The 15,732-nt window shown below is 36.5% G+C and overlaps 1 protein-coding gene across 13 annotated transcripts in view; it reads right to left on the bottom strand.

The window, feature by feature from the left end:
- CNOT4 (CCR4-NOT transcription complex subunit 4) overlaps positions 1 to 15,732 on the bottom strand; it is a 162,892-nt gene that overhangs the window by 55,418 nt on the left and 91,742 nt on the right. For all 13 annotated transcript variants that reach the window (XM_080665734.1, XM_080665737.1, XM_080665735.1 and 10 more), the window contains 4 exons: positions 12,721 to 12,918; positions 4,471 to 4,557; positions 3,395 to 3,496; positions 2,138 to 2,263 (listed from right to left, as the gene is read on the bottom strand). In XM_080665734.1, coding sequence (XP_080521860.1) covers positions 2,138 to 2,263; positions 3,395 to 3,496; positions 4,471 to 4,557; positions 12,721 to 12,918 — 513 coding nt within the window. The remainder of the gene's footprint in view (positions 1 to 2,137; positions 2,264 to 3,394; positions 3,497 to 4,470; positions 4,558 to 12,720; positions 12,919 to 15,732) is intronic.

Genomic DNA, 15,732 nt, shown 5'->3' on the forward strand with positions numbered 1-15,732 from the left:
CTAGTCATATATGAAAATACATTACAATGAAATTAATTTGAATAACTTTTTACTGTATGCACTGGAATGACATGTTTACTTACCTTCAGGACTGTTAATTGCTTTAAAAGTGTGGTCTAAATGTTATGAGAAAACCAAACCCAGAACAGAAAAGATAAAAAAACAACAACAATAAAAACAAGCAAGGGCAGGGCAATATCATCTAATCGTGCACAACTGTATAACATATACTGCACAATGCATCGTTCCCTGTTCTGAGAGGGCTCTTGCCTGTTTCAATTGGATCTCTAAATATTTCACAGGATCTCTGAATTTTGAATTATACAGTAACAAAAAGAAAATATCCTGATTTTTGCCATGATATACTTGTTCCACTTTTCTTTCTACTTTGAGAAAGTATTTTAGCAAAGAAATCCTTTTACAAAGAAAATTTAAATTCAGGTAAAGAAGAGCAAGATGAAGTCTGGACAACAGTATGAAATGAATTTTAAAGTAGAAAAAATACAGTTAGATGTAGATTTTACATCTTTAACACATAAGAGCCTTAAAAATTCTGCAATCAATACTTCAACAGACATTATGGTGTTCACTGGCCACAAAGAGTTCAAACTGATATTCAATTGATTCTACAGGGGCACTTCATAAAACAGGTTAAATCCCATTACAAATTAAGTTCTAAGGCAGTGGTCGGCAAACTCATTAGTCAACAGAGCCAAATATCAACAGTACAACGATTGAAATTTCTTTTGAGAGCCAAATTTTTTAAACTTAATCTTCTTCTAAAACCACTTCTTCAAAATAGACTCGCCCAAGCCGTGGTATTTTGTGGAAGAGCCACACTCAAGGGGCCAAAGAGCCGCATATGGCTCGCGAGCCGCAGTTTGCCGACCACGGTTCTAAGGGATCGTCCATCCATTTCTGAAAATTTTTTTTCTTTATTTTCCTATTAAAATTGACATACAATGTTATATTAGTTTCGGGTGTCACCCATTTTCTTCTGTTCAACGTTCTTTAAAAATGAGATAAAATGGAACTTAGAAATTCTTTGATAGAGATTTTCATTGTAATAGTACCTGTGAGTAAAGCATATTCCCACTAGTCAAAATTCAGTTTGAAATAGCTAAACCTTAGATTTCATCCAAGAAAGCTGCAGTAAAAAAAAAAAAAAAGATCAAAAAGCACTTATTGGATATAAGAAATAAGTCACTCCACAAAGATCATAAAGACAACACTGTCAAGAAATTCCAATGTATTTAAATAATGGGATTTAATCTGCAATAATTCCAAGTTAAAAAGGGTATTATTTTATTTTATTTAACAATCTGCTCTTAAAGGAACCCCTACTAGACTTTTTCTAATTTGACCTGGAGAATGAAAGGTAGCAATCAATGCCCCCCACCTTCTAAATGAGAAGTATTCCTGTAAAAGTCCACAGCAACAATCTGAAGTCCTCATCTATAAAAGGGAAGTGCAGCATTGTGCTTTGGTATAATCCTCATTTAATATGCCGCATAGTCAACATTTTTACTTGTAAAGACATGTTTATACTAAAAACTGAAAGGAGACAGACAGGAGAAGAGGAAATGTAAAAATGAACATAAAATAATAAGCCTTCAATTTACCCTTTACAAGACTTTCACGGGAGGGAGAATCATTTTATAAAAATGCGAGCTTATCAGCAACATTTGCTAGAATATTCTTTCCTAGCATGCTCTGTAAAGAGTAGAGGTTGGGGAGAAAACCACAACTCATAATTACAGTATCACACTTAGCTGTCATATTGCTGACATTCCCCCTGAAGTAGCATTTCCCAAAATGCTTTCCTTGGTCAATATAAGTTCCAAATGTACATTCTTATCTTGGGTATGTTTTAGCATATTAAAGACTCTGAGAAGTCCTGTAGAAAAGAAAACCTATTTATCTTCATTAATCTAGCATTTTCAAATTTAGTGGACCAAAGACCCATTTTTATTATAACAATATAATAACTGACATTCCATAGAACACAGTTTAGAAAATGCTACTTTAAAGTAATGCCAATTTAAAAAAAAATAAAACCCCCACTTTAGCAATTTTAACTTATAAAGAAGAATCCTCTCTTTTTCTGAAAACTTGAGAATTCACAATACGTGACTACCTGCATTTCCTCTTTTGTGAAGCTGGCCGCCTCATCCCCCAATTCATGTAGATACATGCAGTCAGGCTTTGGACACTGCATATTTTTTAAGAAGTAACTGCAGTATTTTGTTGTACCTAGAGATGCCTGCAGGAGGAAGAGGGGAGGGGAAAAAAGGACCCAAAATGTAAAATGACACCACAATGAGAATTTTCATGTTTTGTGTTTTCACTTCACCTAAAATGAGACACAGACATAACAAAACAAGAAGTACAGCTATGAATACTAGAGAAATAAACTATTACTAGCAGGATTTATTAAAGATGACGCTCATTTGGAAGAACTAAAGAAAACATCTCAGTCTATGGTTTCTAGGACTTGAGCATCTAAATCTTCTTCCCTAGCCATCAGAAGAGAGACAAAATCTGTTGCATTTTATGTGTGGTTAGGCAACTTGCTTTTTCTAATTTTGCCATTCTTCTTCCATCTATATAAAGCACTAGAGGCCCGATGCAGAAAATTTAAGCACTGCGGGGAGAGTGGGTGCGAGTCCCTCAGCCCAGCCTGTGCCCTCTCGCAGTCCGGGACCCTTCAGAGGATGTCTGTCTGTCGGCTTAGGCCCCGGGGAAATTAGGCCTAAGCCAGCAGGCGGAAATCCCTCTCATAGTCCGGGACCCCTTGCTCCTTACTCCCTACCTGCAGCAGAGACAGGAGAGGTTCCCACCACCGCCACTGTGCTCGCCAGCCATGAGCCTGGCTTCTGGCTGAGCGGCGTTCCCCCTGTGGTAGCACACTGACCACCAAGGGGCAGCTTCTGCATTGAGCGTCTGCCCCCTGGTGGTCAGTGCAGATCATAGCGACCAGTCATTCTACAGTTCGGTCAATTTGCATATTAGGGTTTTATTATATAGGATTGCTTGGTGAGACCCTTCACTCAAACATGCATTGATAAATGTCCAAATATTTAATGACAACAAATTAGAACTATTATTTATTTCTGATAATAGATTCATTTTTTACACAACAAAATATGTAAATATAGGAGATTTTAAAAGATTATCACCTAATATTGAAAATGTTTGTTCATACCTGACAAAACAGGACTTTACATAAGTCAGCAGTAAACAAACTAGCTGTCATAGGTTGGTATGGATGCCTAAGAAGCAATCTTTAAATAGCCACTCTTCAAATGTAATATGTAAATGCTAGGTACTTCTCTGCTTACTACATTTTATCCCTTCCTCTTTAAAACAAAATAAATCAAGAGGACCATATTACCTTAAGCGTTCTGCCATCTACCACCACATTGTTGACACACTGTATGGCTCTGAGAGCATCTTCTGACCGGATATAGGTTACATAAGCACTGGCACTTGGACCCTAAAGTGAAAACCCGCTGTTATTACTTTCAAATTCAATAAAAACATTATAAAAAATTTATCTTGCAACTTGCCTATGAAATTCTAAAAGCCTTTACTACTTACTATCATTAATAATAATCACAATAATTTTAAGTTGTAGTAACTTTAATTAAACCATATACTAACTCATTGTAAATCAATCATACTTAATGAATTTTATCTGTTTTTAAGTAGACTAAAATATGTATGAATACAATATCATCTTTGGTAGCTCAAATGGTTAGAGCATTGTCCCTATATGCCAAGGTTGCAGGCTTGATCGCCGGGTCAGGGCATGTACCCAGGTTGTGGGCTTGATCCCTGGCGTGCGGGAGGCAGCTGATCAATGATTCTCTCTCATTGATATTTCTATCCCTCTCTCCCTCCCTGCCTCTCTGAAATCAATAAAAATATAGTTAAAATAAAATGAAATGAAACTTACGTGCTTTGCTCTCTCTGCTCTTTTTTTTAAAAAAATAATCCTTGGATTGGCTTATTCTTTTAAAGTCATCTGACAAACTTTGAAAGTTAGATTTTAAAAACTAAGATTTGAAGACACTGTGTCAAATTATGTTCTCCCCAAAATCAATGCACTTTGCAAGAACAATCTGTCTGCTAATAGCAGCATAAGAAAGATGTTTTCAATATCTGAAAATATTAATTAGAAATCATTACCTAATCATTAGACTAACAATAGACTCAACTTCCCCTCCCCTTCAAACCACCAAATCTTTGTTTTACTGCTTCCCTATTATTACTAGCAATTCACGGTTAAGTCCTGGAAGAGTCCAATCAATGAGCACCAAAAATTGTCCCTCGCCATCAACAGAGATCATTATACTATTTAAGTCATTGGCCCTCAAGCTTTCTAATCACAAAAAATAAATTTTCCTTCTGAACAGCCCAGATCAAACCCCAACCATAGGAAAGGCAAAAATCCCTATAGTTAGTTACCTGTGAACCTGCATATGATGTGCTATTATTGATGACAACTTTATGTATTTTACCAAACTTCCCAAAATATTCTGGTCGTTTTAAAACCTATAAAAGAAGAAGAAATAAGGTATAAACTGTCCCCATTTTCATCAATTTTATCCTTATAATGGGTACATATACTCTTCAGTGAAAGAAAAATAACTTTTAATGTTTTCTAATAAATGTGACTATTTCTTAATTACAATTTGTGTGGTTAACCTACAGGAAATCATCAACAAAATCTAAAAGCTATTTTTTATTGACCTACTAAAAAGAAACTGAGACTCATTAAGTTTGATATTTTCTATTATGTTCTAATTTTTGTACCTATACTCTATGGGAACTTACATTTTATAATATTCTTAAACACAAAACAGATACGATATCCTGACCATTTTTTCATTAATAGATGATCCCTGTAAGAAATTATTTCTCAAAACAATAACCAAAATTATGTACTAAACACAGAGATAAGAATTCAGGGACCTGAGTAGAAACAGTCTACTCATAAATCTATTGTATATAATATCTGACATACTAAAGCATTATTTATGAGCTACAAATTCAATATGGTAACAGAATGCTCCTCAAATGTCAATGCTTTATGATTTATGTGTGTGTGTGTGTGTGTGTGTGTGTGTGTATTTAGCTTCCTTATGTCCATCAATTTTATCACTTCTCAACTCTCCAATTTTTTCCCCTCTCTATTTCTGATAAATAATGTGTGTAAGGTGATAGGTGGGGGGGGGGGGGGGGGAGAAACAACAACAGTTGGGGAAAAATTCATACATTTCTTCTCTATTACCTTCATGGTTATTTCCCCTCATATTTGTGATCATCTTATATACTCATTTAGCTTCTCTTAAAAACTTACTCGCTAAGTTGTGTGTGAGTATTTCCAAGTGTTTGGAAAGAATGCTTTGCATACACTTGAACAGGCATGCGCAGAAAACTTTCATTGAAAGAGAGCTTGCTGTTTGAAGAGATTGTAGGAACAGTAGGTCTATAGGTAAATTTTAGAAAAAGAACAGAATATAATTTCGAGATAGTTGCAAATCATGGGAAAGGTTTTTGTATCAACGTACATATTGGCAAATTAGCCAAGTTTATATGTTCTGTATCAGACAGAATCGAAGCTTTATGAAATAGTCTATGACTGGGGTGTCATTAATTCTTAACAGTTTCCAACTTAATTAATATACAGTTGACCTCTGAACAACACGATTTGAACTGTGTTGGTCTACTTATACAGTAATTTCTTTAAATAAATATATTGGAAAAATTTTTGGAGCTTTGCAATGTGAATAAACTCACAGATAAACCATGTAGCCTAGAAATATAAATATATATATATATATATATATATATATATGTATATATATATATATATATATATATATATATATATATATATATATATGAGTTAATGGCTATCATCAACAAATCAACAAACAAATGCTGGCAAGGATGTGGAAAAAAAGGAACTCTCCTGCACTGCTGGTGGGAATGCAGACTGGTGCAACCACTGTGGAAAACAGTATGGAGTTTACTCAAAAAATTGAAAATGGAACTCCCATTTCACCCAGTGATCCCACTTCTAGGAATATATCCCAAGAAACCAGAAACACCAATCAGAAAGGATATATGCATTCCTATGTTCACAGCAGCACAATTTACAATAGCTAAGGTTTGGAAACAGCCTAAATGTTCATCAGCAGATGAGTGGATTAGAAAACTGTGGTACATCTACACAATGGAACACTACGCTGCTATAAAAAAGAAGGAACTTTTGGCCGAAACCGGTTTGGCTCAGTGGATAGAGCGTCGGCCTGCGGACTCAAGGGTCCCGGGTTCGATTCCGGTCAAGGGCATGTACCTTGGTTGTGGGCACATCCCCAGTGGGAGGTGTGCAGGAGGCAGCTGATCGATGTTTCTCTCTCATCGATGTTTCTAGCTCTCTATCCCTCTCCCTTCCTCTCTGTAAAATATCAATAAAATATATTTAAAAAAAAAAAAAAAAGAAGGAACTTTTACCATTTGCAACAGCATGGATGGACCTGGAGAGCATTATGCTAAGCGAAATAAGCCAGTCAGAGAAAGATAAGTATCACATGACCTCACTCATTTGTGGAATATAATGAACAACATAAAGTGATGAACAAAAATGGATCCAGAGACAGAGAAGCACCGAATGGACTGTCAAACCTCAGAGGGAAGGCAGGGGAGAGCAGGGATGTAAGAGATCAACCAAAGGACTTGTATGCATGCATATTAGCATAACCAGTAGACACAGACACAGGGGCGGTGGGGGGCTTGTCCTAGGGGGTGGGAATGGCTGGGGAGGAGATGATGGGGGAAAAGGAGACATATGTAATACTTTAAACAATAAAAAAAGAAATAAATAAAAAATAAAAATAAGTGTTAGGTATATCATGAATGCATAAAATATGTGTAGATACCAGTCTATTTTATTATTTACTACCATAAAATATACACAAATCCAATATAAAAACTTAAATTTTTCAAAACATGCAAACATAGACCATACATAGTGCCATTCAGTTGAAAGATGCACTGTTAAATCATAACTGCATAAAATTAACTGCAGCACATATTGTACTACTGTAATACTTTCCTAATCACCTCCTATTGCTACTGTGGTGAGCTTAAGTATTACAAGTGTCTGCTTAAAATGCCATGTGATGCTGCTAATCATCTCTGTGTTAGCAGTTGTCTCTCTAATACACTGGGTATCAGTAAAAAGTGATCTCTCGAGCTTCTTGCTTATTTTCCATTGTGTTCAGTGCAATACCATAAATAATGAATAACACCATGGCACCCATATGAAGTGCCACTAATGATGCTGGCAGTGCTCCCAAGAAGCAGAGAAAAGTCATGTCTTTACAAGAAAAAGCTGAAGTGCTTGACATGTGTCATAGACTGAGGTTTGCAGCTGCGGTAGCCCGCCATTTTGAGGTAAATGAATCCAGCGTAAAAAAGGAATGGAGATTTATGAAGCCCTTGCTGCAGCTGCATCAGCACTTGCAAAAACCTTGGACTTCTGAAAAATAACTTTTATCTTGTATTGAAAATGCAGCTTTTATGTGGGTACAGGATTGCTGTAAGAAAGGCATACCTATAGAAAAAGCAAAGTCATCATATGACAACTTAAAGCAAAAGAAAGGTGAAGGAGCTAAAGTTAAAGAAATTTTTTAAAAATAAATTTTTATTGATTTCAGAGAGGAAGGGAGAGGGAGAGAGAGATAGAAACATCAATGATGAGAGAGTATCATTGACCAGCTGTTTCCTACATACCCCTACTAGGGATAGAGCCCGCAACCGGAGCATGTGCTCTTGACCGGAATCGAACCCGGGACCTTGTATTCTGCAGTCCAACACTCTATTCACTGAGCCAAACCAGCTAGGGCTAAAGTTAAAGAATTTAATGCCAACAAAGGATGGTTTGATAATTTTAGAAAGAGGGTTGACTTAAAAAAGAAGTCAAGATAACAGGAGAAGCAGCTTCTGCCAACCAAGAGGCAGCAGACAAGTTCCCAGATGCCATTAAGAAAATAATTTAGAAAGGATATCTGCCTAAAGAGGTTATAATACAGATGAAAATGCCCTATTCTGGGGGATCAGAAGGGGGGAAATGCCACAACAGATACTAGTAAACAGGGAAGTAAGCACCAGGATTTAAGGCAGGAAGTGATAGGCTAACTGTTTTGTACAAATGCATTCAGGTTTATGATCAGGAATGCCCTTATCTATAAAGCTGCTAACCCCCGCCTGGAAGGGAAACGACAAACACAAGCTGCCTGTCATTTATTGTACAACGAGAAGGCCTGGACAATGAGAACCCTTTTCTGGATTGGCTCCATCAATGCTTTTTCCCTAAAGTCAGGAAGTACCTTGCCAATAAGAGACTGCCTTTTCAAGCTCTTTTGATTTTGGACAATGCCCCTGGCCACATAGAACCCCATCAGATAAACAGTGAAGATGTTGAAGTGGTCTACTTGCCCCCAAACACTATGTCTCTTAACTCAGCCTCTAGGTCAAGGGTCACAAGGATCTTTAAGGCTCATTACACACAGGACTCTCTGGAAAGGACTACCAATGCTATGGAAGAGAACCCTGATAGAGAGAACATCATAGAAGTCTGGAAGGTTCCATCACTGAAGATGTATTGTTGTTACAGAGAAAGTTGTGGAAGCCATCAAACCCAAAAGAATAAATTCCTGCTCAAGAAAACTGTCTAGATGTTGTATATGACTTTACAGATTTTATGACAGAGCCAATAAAGGAAATCACTAAAGAGGTTGTGAATATGGCAAAAAAGGATGAGGGGTGAAGGGTTTCAAGATATGGATCTTGCCCTAACCGGTTTGGCTCAGTGGATAGAGTGTCGGCCTGCAGACTGAAGGGTCCCAGGTTCGATTCTGGTCAAGGGCATGTACCTTGGCTGCGGGCACATCCCCAACAGGAGGTGTGCAGGAGGCAGCTGATCGATGTTTCTCTCTCACTGATGTTTCTAACTCTCTATCCCTCTCCCTTCCTCTCTGTAAAAAGGCAATAAAATATATATTTTTAAAAAAGATATGGATCTTGGAGAAATTAAAAGTTAGTAGACATCACATTAAAAGAATTAATAGAAGAAGACTTGCTGGAGATAAGTGCTTGCAAACCAGAGCCAGACACTGAGGAAGAAGATGTAGAAGCAGTGCCAGAAAACGAAGTGACATTAGGTAATCTGGCAGAGTGTTCCAATTATTCAAGAATGCTTTTGACTCCTTATATGACATGGGCCTTTCTATGACATAGCTGAAACCAAGCCAAACAGTGGAAGAAGGATTGGTACCATACAGGAACATTTTTAGAAAAATGAAAAAGCAAAAAAGCCAAGTAGAAATTACAATGTATTTTTCCACAGTTACACTGTGTGTGCCTGCCTCTCCTTCCATCTTTTTTGCCTCTGCAGCCCCTGAGAAAGCAAGACCAACTCCTCCTCTTCTTCCTGCTCCTCCTCAGCCTATTCAGTGTAAAGGTGATGAGGATGAAGATCTTTATGATAACCCACTTCTGCTTGATGAATAGTAAATAATCCACATATCCTACAGTTAATAATCTCTGCTGTGATGTGTGTCTTCGTGTGAAAAATCTAATGTGTACAGCAAATATGTTAGTATGAAACATTTTTTGTGTCATGATTGTCATTATTGCCTAAGTGATCACTGTGTAGAACATCACGTGCAAGACTTGCAAGGAAGCAGATAGCCTATCCTTACATAGGCATAAAGTGAGGCATAATTTTATAATATAAAATTAATAATTTTTTATTGTTTTCTAAGTATGCTTTAAAAGAATTCCATTACTATATAGTATGCCTCTCTCGTATTTGGAGAAAGTGCAGATCATCCTATCATCACAAGCAGTTTTTTAAAATGTAACATTTCCAATACTGTTGTTAATTGCTTACTGTGCCTAATTTATAAATTAAAGCTTATCACAGGCATGTATAGAAAAAAAAATAGTATACAGGGCAGGGCAAAATTAGGTTTACAGTTATTTGTATGGAAAATAATAATACAAGAATAAACTGTTTCATGTACTCACAACTGTAAATCTACTTTTGTTCCGCCCTGTATGCAGGGTTTATACTATCTCAATTTCAAGCAGCCATTGGGAGTCTTGGAACAAATCCCTCACAGATGATAAGGGAGAATATTGTAAATAAAAACAAATCACAGATTCTAAAGAAGAGATAGAAAACTTATAATCCAAACTTCAGATTGAGACTATGGCTTAATGTTACCCAACCTTCAGGTACTGCTCCATATACCTCCTCCAGTTCTATAAATGACCAGATCCAGGATGTATTTAAAAAATCAAGTACAGCCCTGGCCAGTGTTGTTCAGTGGGTTTGAGCACTGGCTTGCACACCAAAGGGTCGGGTTTGATTCCTGGTCCAGGGCAAGTACCTGAGTTGCAGGTTCATTTCCCCAGACCTGGTCGGGACAGGTGCAGGAGACAACCAATCAATGTGTCTCTCTTACATTAAAGTTTCTCTCTCTCTCTCTCTCTCTCTCTCTCTCTCCCCCCCCCCTCTCTCTCCCACCCCCCTTCCTCCCTCCCTCTCACTTTCTCTAAAATTTAATGGGGAAAAATATCCTTGGGTGAGGATTAACAACAGCAAAATCAAGTACAGTGACATCTAATAAGAGTTATCAAATCAAGATAAAATTTCCATTAGTTTACTGGAGTAGCAGATCCAAAAATGCAAAAGTAGTTTCTAATCAATAAGATTAGTAGGAGTGAACAGAGGCAGGTAAATAAAAAATGTGCAGTGGCAAGAGTGCCCTCTGGTTAGGAAAAAAGGCAGAGCTGAAAGAAAGAGAGAAGGGTTGATGAAAAGTTGTGGTGGCATTCAAGGAAACTGACAAGGGTGAAGTGGCATTGTGCCTGCCAGGGGATTTAAGCACTAGCTTAGAAAAAGGAAAAATTGGCCCTGGCCAGTTTTGCTCAGTGGATAGAGCGTCAGCCTGTGGACTGAAGGGTCCCAGGTTCGATTCCAGTCAAGGGCACATGTCCAGGTTGTGGGCTCGATCCCCAGTAGGGGGCCTGCAGGAGGCAGCCAATCAATGATTCTCTCTCATCACTGATGTTTCTATCTCTATCTCTCTCTCCCTCTCCCTTCCTCTCTGAAATCAATAAAAAATATATTTTAAAAATTTGTTTAAAGAAAAAGGAAAAATTGACTAAGGATAAATCATAGATCTAAAATGAGCTCTCCTCTTCTTCTTTTTTTAAAATATATTTTTATTGATTTCAGAGAGGGAGAGAGAAAGAGAAACATCAATGATGAGAATCACTGATCGGCTGCCTCCTGCACACCCCACATTGAGGATCGAGCCCACAACCCTGGCATGTGCCCTGACTGGGAATCGAACTGTGACCTCCTGGTTCATAGGTTGATGATTACCACTGAGCCACTCTGGCTGGGCAAATTCTCTTCTTAATATCTCTTACTGAAGAAGTGTTTTCCCATAAGAATTCTAGACCCATCCTTTTGGCTTTAGAAAGAACCTGGTATCCTGAAGATCATGTAGCCCACTAATGCCAGCTTCCCTGGACCTAGGGTCCTAGTAATTCTTGAGTTGCCACTATACTTATTGTCAATGGTAGAGCCTTCTTAGTAAAATCTCCCTCACTTTCTCCTCCTCAATACATAGTAAACTCACAATCAATAAACATTTATTATTCTCTCTAAATTGAATTTTATAAAATCAATTTATAAAGTTTAGACTTCTTAAATTTCCTCTTTCTGGGGTCGTTAGCTTACTTAGCCAAGTCTGATGATTCCCAACTTCCTTAGCATATTCATTACAATCCACCCTCTGATTGGAATCATGATGAGCATTACTTCAAAATCTTTTCAATGGATACTTAGGCAGATCCCCCAAATCCAGCTCTCTCCTACTGAAGTAAACACTGGCTATCAATCAGCATCCATCTGCCTTCCCATTAATCTGCTATATCAGAAACTAAAAATTAGTAGATGTATATTCAAAGGTATCAGGACTAAAGTTATGAATTCAACATTACCCTATTAAGGCTGGTGGTGGAAGGAGAGAAAAGATGTAATAAACAAAAGGGTTAAGATCTCCCCTGTCCACAAACAAATGACAAAGAACCTGGTCCATTATTTTCTTTTTATCAAATTCTTCCTCTTTCCCGAAAATTGGCTTGAAATGAATGAGTAAAGAATGATGATACAGTATAACAACAGTTCTATAACTGTTCTATAAATAAGAACTACTATTGGGACAAGATTTAAAAGAATGCAGATCTCTAGCAAGTTCATGTAACTGCATCTCCACTGTTGGTCCTTATAAAGCTATTGAAAGTAGTTGAGTCCATGTTAGCCTTAACAGCAAAACAGAACTATTATCCAAGTTTCAGATTATTAACACTAAAGGAGACTTCAGAAATCTAGTACAACTGCCTGGTTTTACAACTGAAGAAAATGAAGCCAGAAAAGATTTTAAAACCTACCTAAGATCACAACTAGTTATTGGTTTCTTAGTGATTATTTTAAAATATTTCCCATTTTCTCCTAAGTTTCAATATTTTTCGTAGAATTCTGCAGTTGGGCAGGGTCAGCTTCTTTCCCAATAAGAGAAGCAAAAAGAAAAAAATGTCAAGTTGAGAAAAAAATAGAAGAGGACTTACCTCTGGGTCTGCTAGGCGCTGAGACAGACCTACGACAAAGACGAGGTTTTTTTGTACAACACGTACACTTGCCAAATGTTTGCGATTTTCTGATATTTTCTGTTTTCTCTCATTTTGTTTCTGTTTTTTCTCATTCTTTATCCTTTGCAGTTCTTCCTGGGAGAGTGGTTTATAAACTGCTGGGTCTTCTGGATATGGCTTTAAACATAAAACAAAGAAGTTAACATTAAATAAATATAAAAACAATACAAATAACAATTATCAAATTCTGGATGATGGTAAGTGGTTATTTGTTACATCTCCCCTTTTCGGAATCTTTTAATTGCTTAAAATATTTTTATTTAATAAAACTTAAATGTTAAATAAAAATTTTAAATATTTGTTTTTTCTAGCTTAGCATTACTTTTAGTGCTAAAATTTAAACCACTTAAACCATTTCTAAAATTAAAAAAAAAAAAAAACACACAAAACAATCTTGGGGTCCCTTAGCACATAGTTTACACAAAAATTAAAATTCTAAGGTGCTGTGTAAGAGGCAACAAGTATTAAATTTTCTCATCTAAATATTAGTTTATTTATTACAAGCCACAAATATTTAATGAAAACCTACTATATGCTGAAAGATCAATGAAGTACTTGTTTTTTAACACAGTCCTAATCAAAGAGAAACACAGAAGGGGAAATAAATGTAATACATAGAAACTCTGGCTCAGGAGTTTGAATTTAGTTTCAATACCTACTAGCCATGTGGTCTTAGGCAAGTTAATCAAACTCTATGCCCCAGTATCCTCACAAGTAAAATGAATATAATCTTATAGGCTGGTCTAAAAAAATGACACTCATAAAGCAATTATTATTATGACTGGTACATAGATATCCTCAATAAATAGTAATTATATTATTGTAATCTTTTCCTTTTAAATCATTACAGTATTGCTTTTACTAGTATTCCTATTATTAATGCCAAGGCTACTGAATAAGACCTGTGAACTCACACTGCCTGGCTTTGAATCTTGGCTCGATCTTTACTCTCTCAGAAACCTTAGCTAAATTATTGTGACCTGTCTGCCCTAGTCTTCTCTTCTGTAAAATGAGTCACAGTAGTTTATTCAGAGGGTTTTTGTGAGTTAAAAAAGATAAACACATTTATATAGCAATTAAGACTGTGTTCTGCACATTAGCATTCATAAGTCAGTTACTACTAATAATAAAAATAGTTAATAATAAATAGAAGATGGGACACATTAAATACAATATCTAAAACTGGATATGAAAAGATCCCAAAAATGGGAACCACAACTGGTTGGGAAATTGTGCCTATCAGAATACAGGAGTAGGGACCAACAAAAAAGGATGCCATCAAGAAAAACAGTGGGAACAAGAAAGAGCAGAAGAAATATCCAAAACCCTGCTATGCCTTTAACATAAAGCACTTTCATCTTTTCATGTATAGTGAAAACAAAAAATGCTCAAATTTGTGATCACACATTAATAATGAAGGCAATTAAGAAAGTGAGATTTCGCCGAAACCGGTTTGGCTCAGTGGATAGAGTGTCAGCCTGCAGACTGAAAGGTCCCAGGTTCGATTCCGGTCAAGGGCATGTACCTTGGATGCGGGCACATCCCCAGTGGGAGGTGTGCAGGAGGCAGCTGATCGATGTTTCTCTTTCATCGATGTGTTTCGAACTCTCTATCTCTCTCCCTTCCTCTCTGTGAAAAATCAATAAAATATATATTTTTTTTAAAAAAAGTGAGATTTCGCCCTAGCAGGTTTGGTTCAGCAGATAGAGAGCTTTGGCCTATGGACTGAAGGATCCCGGGTTCGATTCTGGTCAAGGGCACATGCCCGGGTTGGGGGCTCGATCCTCAGTAGGGGGCATGCAGGAGACAGCCAGTCAATGATTCTCTCTCACCATTGATGTTTCTATCTCTCTCTCTCCCTCTCCCTTCCTCTCTGAAATAAAAATATAAAATAAAATAAATGAGATTTCCCTCTATGTTCCTCAATTTATACTAATAATATCTTAAGGTCTCCAAAAACCCTGTTCTCAAATATTCAGGTATATCCTGCAATATACAAACACCCATATCATTAGATTCCCACTTTAAAAATCTGAATCTATTTGATCCTATTAGGCATACTCCAACTTACTTTTGAGTGAGAAGCATATATTACAGCCAACTCCATAATTTATCTGACTTTTGCATGGCCTAAGAACTTTCAAATATAATGTCAGTACCACACATTTTAGGACCTCAATAAATATGTGCCAAATGAACACCAAGTTAATCTCTAGAATTGAAATTTTAATGCTGCTAATTTTCTTTAAAAAACACACAACAAAAACTTATTTCAAAATGGTCTCTCATTTTTATTTAGGGAACCAAATGATTAATGATCTATTACAGTAAGTTCAATATTTTAATCAATGATGTAACCTTTCCCCATTTAAGTTTTCTCCCTCTCTCCTCCACTCACCTTTCTGTGCTTAATAATCTCCTTTCAAATCTTTATCTGCCCAAATGATTTTAATCCCATGAAACTATGAGCTATAAAGGCACAAATATAAAAATGAACTACATATACAGCAATTAAAATACCTTTCCATAGGATTACTTAAATTTTTCATTTGCACATGGAAAAGTTGTTTTCTACCACAGGATTTCTGGCTAGCTCTTTTTGGAGCGTTTATCACTAAGTTAATTTGAAAGCTGGGGGTGGGGGGGGGTGTTACAGTTTCAATTCTGATTCTTCATCAGAGATAGTCTGAAAAACACTGATGTAACTTTTCTGATACTCAAATTCTTCTGTAAATATGAAGGACTTGACAAGTACTCAAAGTTTTTTTTTTCCTTTGCTAACATTCTCTGATATTGTAAAATCCTGATAAAAGATTATGCAAAGTAATGTAAAAGCAAAAAATGCATAAGCACACACAAAAAAGGAGGCTTGATAAGTACCAAAATTAAGTTGCAATATCAACTCTCATCAAGTGTATTACTGATGCAACA

This window comes from Plecotus auritus (genome assembly GCF_963455305.1).
Source record: "Plecotus auritus genome assembly, chromosome: 4".
In the NCBI taxonomy this organism is placed as follows: Eukaryota; Metazoa; Chordata; class Mammalia; order Chiroptera; family Vespertilionidae; genus Plecotus; species Plecotus auritus.